General features: G+C 41.0%; 1 protein-coding gene across 1 annotated transcript in view; it reads left to right on the forward strand.

Moving 5' to 3' along the window:
* Nucleotides 1-2,043: 2,043 nt before the first annotated feature.
* LOC133665308 (E3 ubiquitin-protein ligase SH3RF3-like) overlaps nt 2,044-17,500 on the forward strand; it is a 289,756-nt gene continuing 274,299 nt past the window's right edge. Inside the window, exon 1 of the mRNA XM_062070567.1 lies at nt 2,044-2,628. Coding sequence (XP_061926551.1) covers nt 2,161-2,628 — 468 coding nt within the window. The 5' untranslated portion in view covers nt 2,044-2,160. The remainder of the gene's footprint in view (nt 2,629-17,500) is intronic.

Genomic DNA, 17,500 nt, shown 5'->3' on the forward strand with positions numbered 1-17,500 from the left:
CACAGGTAAAGACACTTTAGGACAGCTAGTATCACACATTATATCACACACAAGTTAACACGCTGCAGGACTGCTTTTATCGCACATTATACCACACACAAGTAAACACGGTGCAAGACTGCTTTTATCGCACATGATATCACAAACTAGTAAACACGCCACAGGACTGCTTGTATCGCACATGACCTTAAACACAAGTAAACACGCTACATTATATCACACACAAGTAAACACGCTGCAGGACTGTTTGTATCGCACATTATATCACACACAAGTGAACACGCTGCAGGACAGTTTGTATTGCACATTATATTACACACAAGTAAACACGCTGCAGGACTGCTTGTATCGCACATTATATCACACACAAGTAAACACGCTGCAGGACTGCTTGTATCGCACATTATATCACACACAAGTAAACACGCTGCAGGACAGCTTGTATTGCACATTATATCACACACAAGTAAACACGCTGCAGGGCTGCTTGTATCGCACATGATATCACACACAAGTAAACACGCTGCAGGACTGCTTGTATCACACATGATATCACACACACAAGTAAACACGCTGCAGGACTGCTTGCATCGCACATGATATCACACGCAAGTAAACACACTGCATGACTTCTTGCATCGCACATTATATCACACACAAGTAAACACGCTGCAGGACTGCTTGTATCGCACATGATAGCACTCACAAGTAAACATGCTGCCAGACTGCTTGTATCGTACATGATATCACACACTAGTAAACACTACAGGACTGCTTGTATCGCACATGATATTGCACACAATGAAGCTGCCAGACTGCTTGTATCGCACATGATATCACACAAATAAACACACTGCAGGACTGCTTGTATCGCACATGATATCACACACAAGTTAACACTCTGCAGGACTGTTTGCATCGCACATGATATCACACGCAAGTAAACTCGCTGCAGGACTGCTTGTATCGCACATGATAGCACACATACAAGTAAACACGCTGCAGGACTGCTTGCATCGCACATGATATCACACACAAGTAAACACGCTGCAGGACTGCTTGTATCGCACATGATAGCACTCACAAGTAAACATGCTGCCAGACTGCTTGTATCGTACATGATATCACACACTAGTAAACACTACAGGACTGCTTGTATCGCACATGATATTACACACAATGAAGCTGCCAGACTGCTTGTATCGCACATGATATCACACACAAATAAACACACTGCATGGCTGCTTGTATCGCACATGGTCTCACACTCAAGTAAACACGCTGCATGACTGCTTGTATCGCACATGATATCACACACAAGTTAACACTCTGCAGGACTGTTTGCATCGCACATGATATCACACGCAAGTAAACACGCTGCAGGACTGCTTGTATCGCACATGATATCACACACAAGTAAACATGATGCAGGACTGCTTGTATCGCACATGATATCACACACAAGTAAACATGATGCAGGACTGCTTGTATCGCACATGATATCACACACAAGTAAATACTGCAGGACTGCTTGTATCACACATGGTCTCACACTCAAGTAAACACGCTGCAGGATTGCTTGTATCGCACATGATAGCACTCACAAGTAAACATGCTGCCAGACTGCTTGTATCGTACATGATATCACACACTAGTAAACACTACAGGACTGCTTGTATCGCACATGATATTGCACACAATGAAGCTGCCAGACTGCTTGTATCGCACATGATATCACACAAATAAACACACTGCAGGACTGCTTGTATTGCACATGATATCACACACAAGTTAACACTCTGCAGGACTGCTTGTATCGCACATGATATCACACACAAAAGTAAACACGCTGCAGGAGTGCTTGTATCGCACTTGATATCACACACAAGTAAACACTGCAAGACTGCTCGTCTCGGAGATTTTAGATGCAAGCCGATATCATCGGTGTTTTTTGGCCGGATGACGATGCCGATGACGAAGCTGACGATGACGAGGATGAAGATGAGAGTGTGACCTCAGCACTTCCAGCGGAGCCGCGGGAGAGACAGGCTGCAGCACCCGGAGGGAGGCACACAGCGAGCGGGGAGGCAGAGTGGCGACGAGCCGCGGGAGGAAAGCGCGTCCCCCGCCTGCCGCCCGTGGTCAGGACTAGAATGTTCTATGCTCGCCGTGCATTTCCCCGCCACACGAACCCGCCGCCGCGGCGTCGTCTCCCCGCCGCCTGAAGCCCAGATGCTCGCCCTGTCCGCCGCCGACATGGACGAGTCTTCGTCCCTGCTGGACCTGCTGGAGTGCTCGGTGTGCCTGGAGCGCCTGGACACGACGGCCAAGGTGCTGCCGTGTCAGCACACCTTCTGCCGCCGCTGCCTGGAGAACATCGTCAGCTCCCGGAACGAACTGCGCTGCCCGGAGTGTCGCATCCTGGTGGACTGCGGGGTGGACGACCTCCCCGCCAACATCCTCCTCGTCCGCCTGCTGGACGGCATCAAGCAGCGGCCCCGGCGAGGCAGCGTCGGAGCGGGCGGCGGCAGGCAGACTTTGCAGGGCTGCGCAGCCGGGATATGCGCCTCTCCTGCGGGCAGCGCCATCCGGGAACTACCGGTCGCTACACGGAGCTCCCCTGTGAAGGTAGGACCTTTTAAACGTCTGCTTTTTTTTACCGCTTCTCAAGACTACTTCCTCGGTACTTTTTATTCCAACATGCCAACACTTATTTGGTTGCATATGGAGCGTGTTTGCATTGCACATTTTTATTTATTTTTTTACACGATTGTGTGATGACGAAACTTACCTGGTAACAAGATCCATGCACCTGGAACATGCAGGCTGTTTTCTGCAGATGACTCATCTTCTTACTTCTCGCTAATGTGACAACTGTTCTGCAGCTTTGTGATCATTTTGTGTCTGATAAATGTTGACATACTCCTTTTAAAGTGGAACTGCACTTTTTGGGATTTTTGTCTATCATTCACAACCCTTATGTAAGACAAGAAAACATGTGTATTTCTTTTTTTTATGCATTCTAAATTGTAAATAAAAGCTAGCAAAAGTCAGCTACGAATTGAGCTATTGAAAGTCGCTCAATTCCGCCTATGAAGCGCTCTAAAAACATCCAAAAAGGTTTTATATACACTCATGTAGTATCTAGTAACATTCATAATAACATGTAATATTTACATATTTTGATCATTTTAAGTATACGGCGGGGTATTCATTTCACAACAATCACTTTTCAAAGACAACAATAAAGACCAGTTTGGGAAAAATTATGAGTCAGAAACTTCTATTTTGGATCCTAAATATAAGGAGGATGATCTACAAGATGATCTGTGATCTTCTATTTTATGCATTCTGAATCATAAATAAAAGCTAGAAAAAGTCAGCTAACAATGGAGCAAATGAGAGTTGCTTTTTCCGCCAATAAAGCGCTCTAAAAAAACATCCAAAAACTTTCATCACGGTTTTATATATGTAGTATCTAGTAACATTCATAATAACATGTCATATGTACATATTTTGATCATTTTAAGCATACGACGGCGCATTAATTTCACGGCCGCATCACAACAATCACTTTTCAAAGACGACAATAAAGACCACTTTGGGGAAAAATGATGATTCAGAAACTTCTATTTTTGATCCTGAATATAAGGAGGATGATCTACAAGATGATCTGTGAAGTTATTTTTTATGCATTCTAAATCGTAAATAAAAGCTAGCAAAAGTCAGCTAACAATTGAGCTATTGAGAGTCGCTCAATTCCGCCTATGAAGCGCTCTAAAAACATCCAAAAAGGTTTTATATACACTCATGTAGTATCTAGTAACATTCATAATAACAAGTAATATTTACATATTTTGATCATTTTAAGTATACGGCTGCGTATTCATTTCACAACAATCACTTTTCAAAGACAACAATAAAGACCAGTTTGGGAAAAATTATGAGTCAGAAACTTCTATTTTTGATCCTAAATATAAGGAGGATGATCCACAAGATGATCTGTGATCTTCTATTTTATGCATTCTGAATCGTAAATAAAAGCTAGCAAAAGTCAGCTAACAATGTAGCAAATGAGAGTTGCTTTTTCCGTCTGTAAAGCGCTCTAAAAAACATCCAAAAACCTCCATCAAGGTTTTATATACACTCATGTAGTATCTAGTAACATTCATAATAACATGCAATATTTACATATTTTGATCATTTTAAGCATACGGGGGTGTATTCATTTCACAACAATCACTTTTCAAAGACAACAATAAAGACCACTTTGGGGAAAAATGATGATTCAGAAACTTCTATTTTTGATCCTGAATATAAGGAGGATGATTTACAAGATGATCTGTGATCTTCTTTTTTATGCATTCTAATTCATAAATAAAAGCTAGCAAAAGTCAGCTAACAATGGAGCAAATGAGAGTTGCTTTTTCCGCCAATAAAGCGCTCTAAAAAAACATCCAAAAACTTTCATCACGGTTTTATATATGTAGTATCTAGTAACATTCATAATAACATGTCATATGTACATATTTTGATCATTTTAAGCATACGGCGGCGCATTACTTTCACGGCCGCATCACAACAATCACTTTTCAAAGACGACAATAAAGACCACTTTGGGGAAAAATGATGATTCAGAAACTTCTATTTTTGATCCTGAATATAAGGAGGATGATCTACAAGATGATCTGTGAACTTATTTTTTATGCATTCTGAATCGTAAATAAAAGCTAGCAAAAGTCAGCTAACAATTGAGCTAATGAGAGTCGCTCAATTCCGCCTATGAAGCGCTCTAAAAAACATCCATCAAAGTTTTATATACACTCATGTAGTATCTAGTAACATTCATAATAACAAGTAATATTGACATATTTTGATCATTTTAAGCATACGGCTGCGTATTCATTTCACAACAATCACTTTTCAAAGACAACAATAAAGACCACTTGGGAAAAAATAATGATTCAGAAACTTCTATTTTTGATCCTGAATATAAGGAGGATGATCTACAAGATGATCTGTGATCTTCTTTTTTATGCATTCTGAATCGTAAATAAAAGCTAGCAAAAGTCAGCTAACAATGGAGCAAATGAGAGTTGCTTTTTCCGCCAATAAAGCGCTCTAAAAAAACATCCAAAAACTTTCATCACGGTTTTATATATGTAGTATCTAGTAACATTCATAATAACATGTCATATGTACATATTTTGATCATTTTAAGCATACGACGGCGCATTAATTTCACGGCCGCATCACAACAATCACTTTTCAAAGACGATAATAAAGACCACTTTGGGGAAAAATGATGATTCAGAAACTTCTATTTTTGATCCTGAATATAAGGAGGATGATCTACAAGATGATCTGTGAACTTATTTTTTATGCATTCTAAATCGTAAATAAAAGCTAGCAAAAGTCAGCTAACAATTGAGCTATTGAGAGTCGCTCAATTCCGCCTATGAAGCGCTCTAAAAAACATCCAAAAACCTCCATCAAGGTTTTATATACACTCATGTAGTATCTAGTAACATTCATAATAACAAGTAATATTGACATATTTTGATCATTTTAAGCATACGGCTGCGTATTCATTTCACAACAATCACTTTTCAAAGACAACAATAAAGACCACTTGGGAAAAAATAATGATTCAGAAACTTCTATTTTTGATCCTGAATATAATGAGGATGATCCACAAGATGATCTGTGATCTTCTTTTTTATGCATTCTGAATCGTAAATAAAAGCTAGCAAAAGTCAGCTAACAATGGCGCAAATGAGAGTTGCTTTTTCCGCCTATAAAGCGCTCTAAAAAAACACCCAGAAACCTCCATTAAGGTTTTATAAATGTAGTATCTAGTAACATTCATAATAACATGTAATATTTACATATTTTGATCATTTTAAGCATACAATGGTGTATTGATTTTACAGACGCATCACAACAATCACTTTTCAAAGACAACAACAAAGACCACTTTGGGAAAAATGATGATTCAGAAACTTCTATTTTTGATCCTGAGTATAAGGAGGATGATCTACAAGATGAGCTATGATCTTTTTTTTAATGCATTCTAATTCACAAATAAAAGCCAGCAAAAGTCAGCTAACAATGGAGCAAATGAGAGTTGCTTTTTCCGCCTATAAAGCGCTCTAAAAAACGTCCAAAAATCTCCATCAAGGTTTTATATACACTCTGTAAGTATATATGTAGTATCTAGTAACATTCTTAATAACATATACTATTTACATAATTTGATAATTTTAAGCATACTGCAGTGTATTAATTTCATAGACGCAACACAACGTTCACTTTCCCTTCAACAACAACAAGACTACTAATCATGGCAGACTTGATGAGAGACAACAAAGACTACTTTGGGACAAATGATGATCCAGAAACTTCTATTTTTGAGCCTGAGTATAAGGAAGATGATCTACAAGTTTTAGAAGCTGTGTGCTAAACAGATGCAGCTTTAGTCAAACACTAAGCATCATGTAGCAGTATTGCTAAGTGCTAAACAAGATATACAAACATAACAAAACCATCACTTACTGTACAATGTCTGCTCTCACTGGGATAAAGACTGATGGGATGTTTATATCTTCCCCTTTACATCAACAATTCATCATAATCCTCAGAAAGGGTTAAAAAAAAAAGTTGGGTTTTTTTTCGTGTCTTTATCGCCATCTCCTGGTCCAAGTTGGATGTCAAAGTTGACCAACTTGTGGGTTTATGTCCACAACCTTCTATGATTTCTCATCTAGAATGAACTTTTACCAACTCAGAGGCGATGCAGCAGCTCAACATGTCAAGCTAGTTAGTGATCACAGCACCACTAAAAGTAGTTCCTCGGGGTTAGCGCTTATGATAATATCACTAATACTCGTTAATATTCAGCTCATGACATGTAACTGGAGTATTGTTGGCGCTTTTTGGATGTTTTTTTAGAGTACTTTATAGACACATTAGTGTACTCTCATTAGCTGCCATTGTTAGCTGACTTTTGTTAGCCTTATTTTATGATTTAGAATGCATAAAAAAGCAAAATGTGTTCTTGTTTTAAAATAAGGACTTTGAATAATAGAGAGAAAATTGCCCAAAAAAGTGCAGTTCCCCCTTTAAAAGCACACGTTTGGCCTAAGAGGAGACAGCCGGTGTCTGCAGTGTGATCTTTATTTTGCAGAATAATGAGAGAAGAGTTCATGTTTCATCATACAGTTTGTAGCCAAAGAATTGCAATCTTAATCCGTGAAATGCTCGTTTTGTGTTGTGGACGTCAGAAGGTTTGTCTTCTTTAGTGTCTTTTAAAAAAAAAAATGCAATCTCAGATTTATATTGTTGTTTTGATTCATCTTTGAATATGAATTGGTGCAATTTTGATTGCGTGGAGTGGACTTTGAAAAATCATGAGAGCGGTGGTGTGAGGGTATTGTGATTTTTTTGAAAATGATGCACACATGTTGAAAGTCATGTTTTGATGTTGTATTTATTAGAGAGAAAAATAATGAGAGATAGGGCAAGCACAAAACATGTCTTTATTTCAACTATTTGATGTGAAATACACATCCAGGCTATTAAGAGTGTTTTATTTGATTCATCGAAGAAACTCATCAATAGATGATTGTAGTACGGCAAAACCCAAAAGCAGGGAAGTTGTCACGTTGTGTAAATGGTAAATAAAAACAGAATACAATGATTTGCAAATCCTTTTCAACGTATATTCAATTGAATAGACTGCAAAGACGAGATATTTATTTGAACAGTTTAAGAACAACATTTCTCAACCAGCTATTGCAAGGAATTTAGGGATTTCACCATCTACGCTCCGTAATATCATCAAAGGGTTCAGAGAATCTGGAGAAATCACTGCACGTAAGCAGCTAAGCCCGTGACCTTCCATCCCTCAAATCAAAAAGTGACATCAGTGTGTAAAGGATATCACCACATGGGCTCAGGAACACTTCAGAAACCCACTGTCAGTAACTACAGTTGGTCGCTACATCTGTAAGTGCATGTTAAAACTCTCCTATGCAAGGCGAAAACCGTTTATCAACAACACCCAGAAACGCCGCCGGCTTCGCTGGGCCCGAGCTCATCTAAGATGGACTGATGCAAAGTGGAAAAGTGTTCCGTGGTCTGACGAGTCCACATTTCAAATTGTTTTTGGAAACTGTGGACGTCGTGTCCTCCGGAGAAAAGAGGAAAAGAACCGAAGGCGCAAAGTGTAAAAGCCAGCATGTGTGATGGTATGGGGGTGTATTAGTGGCCAAGACATGGGTAACTTACACATCTGTGAAAGAACCGTTAATGCTGAAAGGTACATACAGCTTTTGGAGCAACACATGTTGCCATCCAAGCAACGTTATCATGGACGCCCCTGCTTATTTCAGCAAAACGATGCAAGTACTAGCCTGCTTGTAGTCCAGATCTGTCTCCCATTGAAAATGTGTGGCGCATTATGAAGCCTAAAATAGCACAATGGAGACCCCCGGACTGTTGAACAACTTGTTGTTAAAAGGAAAGGCCATGTAACACAGTGGTAAAATTGCCTTTTTTGCAATGTGTTGCTGCCATTCAATTCTAAGTTAATGATTATTTGCCAAAAAAATAACAAAGTTTCTCAGTGGGAACATTAAATATCTTGTATTTGCAGTCTATTCAATGGGGTGAGTGTTTCCACATGAATCCAGACAGAACTGGAAGCGGGAGTAGAACATCACCGTCTTGTTTGGAGGTGTGCACGCCCGGGTGAGGTCTCCTGGCGGCCATTTAAATGTTTGAGAGGTCCCTGGCAGACGCTCATGTGCTTATGAAGGCATCTTCATAAACGCCTCCTCAGTCAGCGTGGACTTCGCAGACCTTTTAGCGGTGGTGTTGCCCTGGACGATGCCGCTGTGAACGCAGACTTGTTTGATTTCGCGGAGATGTCAACAACACCCGGGAGATGTTGGTCTGGGTTTTTCTCTGAAGAGAGACGGTCGTGCCTCCCTGCAAAGTCCCGGTCTGATCTGTGTCAGAGCTCTTTGTGGGTGTTAGCAGAACGAGGCGGCAGGTGGGGTAGGTGGACAAAAGTGGTGGGACACCGTACAGGGAAGGAGGGAGAAGACGGAAACACGAGGTGGCTTCCTCTCATGTTGTGGTCCAGGACTGTCAAACTCTTCTTTTTTCTTTTTTTTACTGAGGGCCACATTGCAGTTTATGGCTGCTCTCAGAGGGGATTTGATCGTTACCATCTTTCACCGACAATATCACCAGCTTTTGAAAAGCATTTTCAAGCGTTTTCTTTATTTTCATGACTATTTACATTGTACAAACCCTGTTTCCATATTAGTTGGGAAATTGTGTTAGATGTAAATATAAACGGAATACAATGATTTGCAAATCATTTTCAACGCATATTCAGTTGAATATGCTACAAAGACAACATATTTGATGTTCAAACTCATAAACATTTTTTTTGTGCAAATAATCATTAACTTTAGAATTTGATGCCAGCAACATGTGACAAAGAAGTTGGGAAAGGTGGCAATAAATACTGATAAAGTTGAGGAATGCTCATCAAACACTTATTTGGAACATCCCACAGGTGTGCAGGCACATTGGGAACAGGTGGGTGCCATGATTGGGTATAAAAGTAGATTCCATGAAATGCTCAGTCATTCACAAACAAGGATGGGGCGAGGGTCACCACTTTGTCAACAAATGCCTGAGCAAATTGTTGAACAGTTTAAGAACAACATTTCTCAACCAGCTATTGCAAGGAATTTAGGGATTCCACCATCTACGCTCCGTAATATCATCAAAGGGTTCAGAGAATCTGGAGAAATCACTGCACGTAAGCAGCTAAGCCCGTGACCTTCCATCCCTCAAATCAAAAAGTGACATCAGTGTGTAAAGGATATCACCACATGGGCTCAGGAACACTTCAGAAACCCACTGTCAGTAGCTACAGTTGGTCGCTACATCTGTAAGTGCAAATTAAAACTCTCCTATGCAAGGCGAAAACCGTTTATCAACAACACCCAGAAACGCCGTCGGCTTCGCTGGGCCCGAGCTCATCTAAGATGGACTGATACAAAGTGTAAAAGTGTTCTGTGGTCTGACGAGTCCACATTTCAAATTGTTTTTGGAAACTGTGGACGTCGTGTCCTCCGGACCAAAGAGGAAAAGAACCATCCGGATTGTTCTAGGGGCAAAGTGTAAAAGCCAGCATGTGTGATGGTATGGGGGTGTATTAGTGCCCAAGACATGGGTAACTTACACATCTGTGAAGGCACCATTAATGCTGAAAGGTACATACAGCTTTTGGAGCGACATATGTTGCCATCCAGGCAACGGTACCATGGACGCCCCTGCTTATTTCAGCAAGACAATGCCAAGCCACGTGTTACATCAACGTGGCTTCATAGTAAAAGAGTGCTGGTACTAGACTGGCCTGCCTGTAGTCCAGACCTGTCTCCCATTGAAAATGTGTGGCGCATTATGAAGCCTAAAATACCACAACGGAGACCCCCAGACTGTTGAACAACTTAAGTTGTACATCAAGCAAGAATGGCAAATAATTCCACCTGAGAAGCTTCAAAAATGTGTCTCCTCAGTTCCCAAACCTTTACTGAGTGTTGTTAAAAGGAAAGGCCATGTAACACAGTGGTGAACATGCCCTTTCCCAACTACTTTGGCACGTGTTGCAGCCATGAAACTCGAAGTTAATTATTATTTGCAAAAAAAAAATAAAGTTTATGAGTTTGAACATCAAATATGTTGTCTTTTTAGTGCATTGAACTGAATATGGCTTGAAAATGATTTGCAAATCATTGTATTCTGTTTATATTTACATCTAACACAATTTCCCAACTCATATGGAAACGGGGTTTGTAGTACATTGATAAAGAAGTACATTGATAAAGTAGTACATTGATGAAGGAGTACATTGATAAAGTAGTACATTGATAAAGTAGTACATTACAACACTGGTGTCCACACACTCTGAAGTCGGTGTTTACTGTCAACACTTACAAATACTCCCAGGGAACGCTGCCATGCTATGAATAATTAGAATAACAAAGCAACCCCCACCCGTCCATTGTGCATACACACACACATTTAACACTCACACACACACATATAACACACACACACTCTCCTTCCAGCAAGACTTATCTTGCTAAGCGAGCCAGTGATGGATGCAGTGTAGAGTCCGAGTGATGAAGTACATTTGCAGCCAGCAGTCCTTTGTTCACGCTGATGAACTGTCACTCAAACATTGACTGACATTCCCACCATCACTTCTCACTCCATATTTACCCCAGTGCACCTGTCCTAACCCTCAGGACAGGTGAGGTATGCTATGATACGGTTACAGTCTGAGCGATACGGCTGGATACCGCTCACTGTTAAAGACAGCAGGTGATTAGATTAACACGTACCACCTGCGCAATCGAATCATCCGCCAGCTGTGTCTCGCCGTCAGCACATGCCACCCCCCCTATTTTCAGCACCATGGACAGAGGCGGTGACCTTTTCCTCCTACAAGCGCGCTGATCACGCTCCCTTTCCACAGTTGGTTTTGGCGGCGCCAGTGGACCAAAGCGGTAGTGTTTTGCCAGAAGAAGACCACATTTCCCACGATGCCTAGCGCGTGTAGCGTCACGCTGACGTGATTTAAAATGGTCACAAATATTCTGTCTCTAATGGCTACGCTGACGTCAAATAGCCGACGCTATCAAGAAATGATCTTGGATGGTTCTACAGACATGACGCTGCTAGCAGGAATGTATCGGGGCGGATGCGGGTCCCAAGCAAAGAAAGACCGAAGATAGTTTTTTCAAAGGAAGTAGCGTGGAACTATCACGCACATTTCCAATAGCTAACATTAGCATTAGCATTTTGATTTGAGCATCACAAGTCAGGGTCGGTCTGAAATTCCTCATCTTTGAGCTCACGACAGCGAGTGAAAGCCGGGACAATGTTGATCCTGACTGTTCTCCATTTCTTTTTTTTGGCATCCTCAGGCAAAACTTTTCGTTTCTTTGGATGGTTTGCAGCTTCTGCCATAATAGCACAATTGTACATAGGCATTTTTCTTCTTTTCGTTTTCTGGTGTTGGCATCGACTTCCGTCTGTTTAAGGAATGGGGAAAGGGGGAGTGACCAATGCCGTAAAGCAAGTCAGCACATTTGTAGTTTTTGTAGTTTTCCTCAAAGTGGCCAAGTGCCAGTGCGTCGGTCTGAAATTCCTCGTCTTTGAGCTCACGCCAGCGAGTGAAAGCCGTGAAAATGTTGATCCTGACTGTCCTTTTATCCGGGTAAGCTCTGTTTTACTTTTTTTTGTATCATCAGACAAAACTTTTCATTTCTTTGGATGGTTTGCAGCTTCTGCCACGATAGCAGCAATTGCACGTAGGCGTTCTTCTTCTTCTTTTCGTTTTCTGGCGTTGGCATCGACTTCCGTCTTTTTAAGGAACGGGGAAAGGGGGAGTGACCTATGCCGTAAAGCAAGTCAGCACATTTGTAGTTTTTTTGTAGTTTTCCTCAAAGTGGCCAAGTGCCAGTGCGTCGGTCTGAAATTCCTCGTCTTTGAGCTCACGCCAGCGAGTGAAAGCCGTGAAAATGTTGATCCTGACTGTCCTTTTATCCGGGTAAGCTCTGTTTTACTTTTTTTTGTATCATCAGACAAAACTTTTCGTTTCTTTGGATGGTTTGCAGCTTCTGCCACGATAGCAGCAATTGCACGTAGGCGTTCTTCTTTTTCTTTTCGTTTTCTGGCGCTCGCATCGACTTTCATCTTTTTAAGGAATGGGGAAAGGGGGAGTGACCTATGCCGTAAGGCAAGTCAGCACATTTGTAGTTCTTTGTAGTTTTCCTCAAAGTGGCCAAGTGCCAGTGTGTCAGTCTGAAATTCCTCGTCTTTGAGCTCACGCCAGCGAGTGAAAGCCGTGAAAATGTTGATCCTGACTGTCCTTTTATCCGGGTAAGCTCTGTTTTACTTTTTTTTGTATCAATCAGACAAAACTTTTCATTTCTTTGGATGTTTTGCAGCTTCTGCCACGATAGCAGCAATTGCACGCAGGCGTTCTTCTTTTTCTTTTCGTTTTCTGGTGCTCGCATCGACTTCCATCTTTTTAAGGAATGGGGAAAGGGGGAGTGACCTATGCCGTAAAGCAAGTCAGCACATTTGTAGTTTTTTGTAGTTTTCCTCAAAGTTGCCAAGTGCCATTGACCCCCTCCGGGCGTCAAGTAGTTGAAAGTCCATGTGTCTTCCCCAAAAGTTATGAAGGTTAAAAATGTACTTAATGCTACTTTAATGTGTTATTTATAATATTGGAATTAACTTTAATCAAATAATAGCATCATAACAGTACATAATAATAAATATAAACACAAAGTAATAATAATCAATAATACATTTTTTTAAATGTATCAGTATCGGACTGAGGTTAACTTTATTGATCCCCAGGGGAAAATGTAATCAAACAATAGCATCATAACAGTACATGATAATTAATATAAACACAAAGTATTAAAAACCAATAATAAATTATATCGGACTCAGGTTAACTTTATTGATCCCCAGGGGAAAATGCACAACATTTGTTGAAATTGCCTCTCTGGATTGAATAGTTTTGCTTGACTAATAGACACTTAGACACATGATCCCGCCACACTGTGTTTGTTTTAGGGCCCCACTGAGAGACCACTTGACTGTGTGTTTGTAGCCTGTAATGCCACTGAACACACACACACACACACACACACACACACACACACACACACACACACACACACACACACACACACACACACACACACACACACACACACACACACACACACACGCACACACACACATTCCCTCCCTGCAGCCGCTTCGCCCGAGTCTCCTCCAGGCTCCCCCCCGAGTGATGAAAGTGAGGAGTCATCTTCACCAACAGTAGCCTCCAACCCTGTCGTCCCGCATAGAACACACGGGTCTTGCAACGCGACCGGGGGTTTTGACGGACGCTGTTCCGGAAGGTGTCAAACGGGTCAAACGGAGCGCAAGTTGGTAAATAAAACGTTGCTCTGGAAGGAGTGGAAGAGGCAGAAGTGCTGAGGCAGCAGCAAGACCAGCGGTTTTTTTTTCTTCCCCCGGCCGCTCGGGCTTTGACCAGTACGACTTTGTCAAGATTGATGATCGCCTCGCGTGCTTGAAGCATTGCAGCATGCTGCGGAATAAACGGCTGTTGCTTTACCTGCTACATTTTTAAACATTAGAAAGACTTCCAAGTATTGAAAATGTTCCCAAAGACACTTTTAGACCGAATCAAATGGACTTTGTGTGTTTACAAGAGATGTTTGGATCCAAAGTGAGTTCCAGGTGTGAGATGTTTCTCCACCATCTCCCGTTGTTGGACATTTTCAAGGTGTGACGTGATTGGTTGTGTGACCATCTGTCACCTCAATCAGTACATACACGTTTTACCTGCACGTCGCCCTCCTGTCTCTGCATCCCGGGGTCACAATTACCGCTTTTTCAATGTTTGCACCCAAATGTCTGAGAGTTTTTAAAATCCCTGCGGCTCATACAATTGATGGATTTTTCTCCGCAAACAGCCATAATGTCAGGTTCAAACACTGATGACATCTATTAAACAAGACAAGGAGCAAGGAATTAAACAGAGACAGAATTCAATTTTGGACTTTCCCTGATTACATGGCAACAGCTGTTTCTAAGGGAAGGGGGTTGTAAACAGCCGCTGTCTTTGGTCACAAAACAGTTCAAAGAAAAGGTGCCTGGAGGGGGGGGGGGGGTCAGGCTTTGTAGATCTCGGGTCAAGACAAAATCTTCCTGTGGATTACAATACATCAAAGAAACCGACACCCTCATGTTGCTCCCCATCCTAGACAGTGGAGTTTTACAAGCCTTTTGCTTGGTAGGATCAAAGACAGCTTTGAACTCATGGGAACACAACGTTTTGTGATAACTTAGATACAATTCTTCTGACACATAATGTTTTGTATTCATAAAACACCGACAGAGACACTGAAAAGGTGTGTTATTGTTTGTGCTACGGCGCCATAATTTGGACGAGACTGCAGGTGGTGCCGGTTGAAAATGTGCTTTCTGTTTCTGCTTAAAACTGGAAGTAAAACCGTCCATAGCATTTCTGCTCGAAAGGATTCATCACCCCAAGCAACGTGTGTAAAGTTTACAATATAACTAAAACAATTCTTACTTACTAAACTGTCCCATGTGTGATGTCTGTAGGAGCGTTTTCATGCATATTTGTACGCGCTATCGTAATGTAATGAAGCTAGCGTGGTTAGCATTAGCTACTATGCTAACAGTTTTACGAGGGCCTGTGTTAGTATTATTAACTTACAATAACATTATTTTTGTATTGTTTCACCTTCACTAATTCCTCAGTAAATTCAGCAGAACGTCACCGTGGAGTTATTGAGTCTGTTTAGCTGATTGGAGAGCTAGCTTGCGCGGCTAGTGGGTCCATGACCATGACTTCTGTTTTGTTTGATCAGCCGTTTTACTGCCGAGTTACAGACACCGTTTGGAAACAAATAAGTTATGTGAATAAACATTTACAAACATTTTGGCACCGGTATATATCTGCTAATATATGTAAAAATATTTATTTCTACAAAAAAATGCTGGGTGTGGCTTAATATAGCCCGGAAACAGTCGCAGACATCAACCAATCAATCAAACTGTATCTGTATAACCCTTAAAGTAGCAGTAGAGTGTAAAGACAAGTGAGAGCTTTAAATATCTGATTTAGGACACCAAAAGACTTACAAAGTTTGCGAGTATGAGGATATGATCCAAATAGTATCAATCTCACGGAGATTCCCGAGCCATTTTGAGAGATAACGAGGAAGCCAGTCATGTGGCGAGATCCCTTCCCCATCAACAACAATGCTAATCAAGCAGACTTTGTGAGAGCCAACAACGATTACTTTGGGAAAAAATTATGATCCAGAAACATATATTTTTGAAGCCGAACTTAAAGAGGATGAGCAATACGTTTCAGAAGCCGAGCGCTAAACGGATGTAGCTTTATTGCGGCATTAGCATTAACAGCATCGCTAGGTGCTAAACATACAAACTAACCATGATAAACCATAATAAAACCAATCAGTGTAATATTTCCACTCTCGCTGGGATGCCGACCAACGGGACGCTCACATAATTCCGTTGAGATGAAGATTCAATCGCAATCTTCACGAAGGGTTAACAAAAAGTTACCGCAACTAGCGTCTTTTTGTGTCTATTTTACCATCTCGGGATCGATTGGGATCGGGTTTGTCTACTAGCGGGTGAGGGATGCATGAATTATAATCTAGAATTCACTTTTAACAAGTTTGAGACCAAGCATCAGCTCACTGCTGTCAATGCGCCGCTTAAATAGTCCGTCTGCGTTAGCGCTTATAATAACAATATCACTCATATTTGGTTCATTTTCCGGTCACGACATGTAAATGTTGGCGCTTGTTTTTAGAGAGTATAATGAGAGGATAGGGGTGATGTTGGAAACCGGTTCTCCCGGTTGTTCGATAAGAAAAGAACCGTTCGATAAGAAAAGAACCGATTCCATGGACTCGAATCCCTTTTTGAGAACCAGTTCCCGTTATCGAGGCCACTATAGTAAAGAAAAAGAGTTGGTTCTTTATTTGAATCCCTGGGAACGAATCCCGTCCCACAAGAAATGCCCTGTGGGACATCACAGGAAATGACTGAGCTACGTCATTTCCTGTGATGTCACACAAGCATCAAAAATAATGGACCGGAAAAAACTCCTCAAGGCATGGCTATACACCTATAGTGATCACAGAGACAGGTTGTGTTTGTGTTACTGTATATATTTGTTTTTCTGAAAAATCCCACTTAATATACTTTGGGTAACAACAGTCAATATTTACTTATTTAATTTTTTTTAGGGGGGTAATAGTCAATATTTATTTTTTTATTTATTTATTTTATTTTATTTTTTTCTTATAAAATAAAAGTGAGCTTTTGTTAAACCAAATATTGTGTTTTTTTTCATATACAACAACCTAGAGGATTCGATAATGGGCTCGAACTCGATAATTTCTTATCAAACATCATCCCTATGAGAGGATACTTCATCTGTTGACTGAATTGTTAGATATTTATTTACCATTTGGAATGGTAAATAAATAAGAACATATGTGTTCTTGTCTTACATAAGGATTGGGAATGATAAACAGCACATCTCTTTACAATTTTGGTGTATTTTCCAGTATGACTGACCTAATAATATGGTCAGAGTGCAGAAGTGTTACCACAGTGATGTCAATCTACGGAAATAGCCGGAGGTATTCGAATGGGCGACTGAATTTGTGGCATTTTGTGATGTTTAGACGGTATTTTCACATACTTTGCCGGTTCTAAATACAATTGGATGTGGTTTAATAGATACCATACTTGCCAACCCTCCCGTTTTTAGCAGGAGAATCCCGGTATTCAGCGCCTCTCCCGACAA

Source organism: Entelurus aequoreus, linkage group LG14 (assembly GCF_033978785.1).
Source record: "Entelurus aequoreus isolate RoL-2023_Sb linkage group LG14, RoL_Eaeq_v1.1, whole genome shotgun sequence".
Taxonomy (NCBI): domain Eukaryota; kingdom Metazoa; phylum Chordata; class Actinopteri; order Syngnathiformes; family Syngnathidae; genus Entelurus; species Entelurus aequoreus.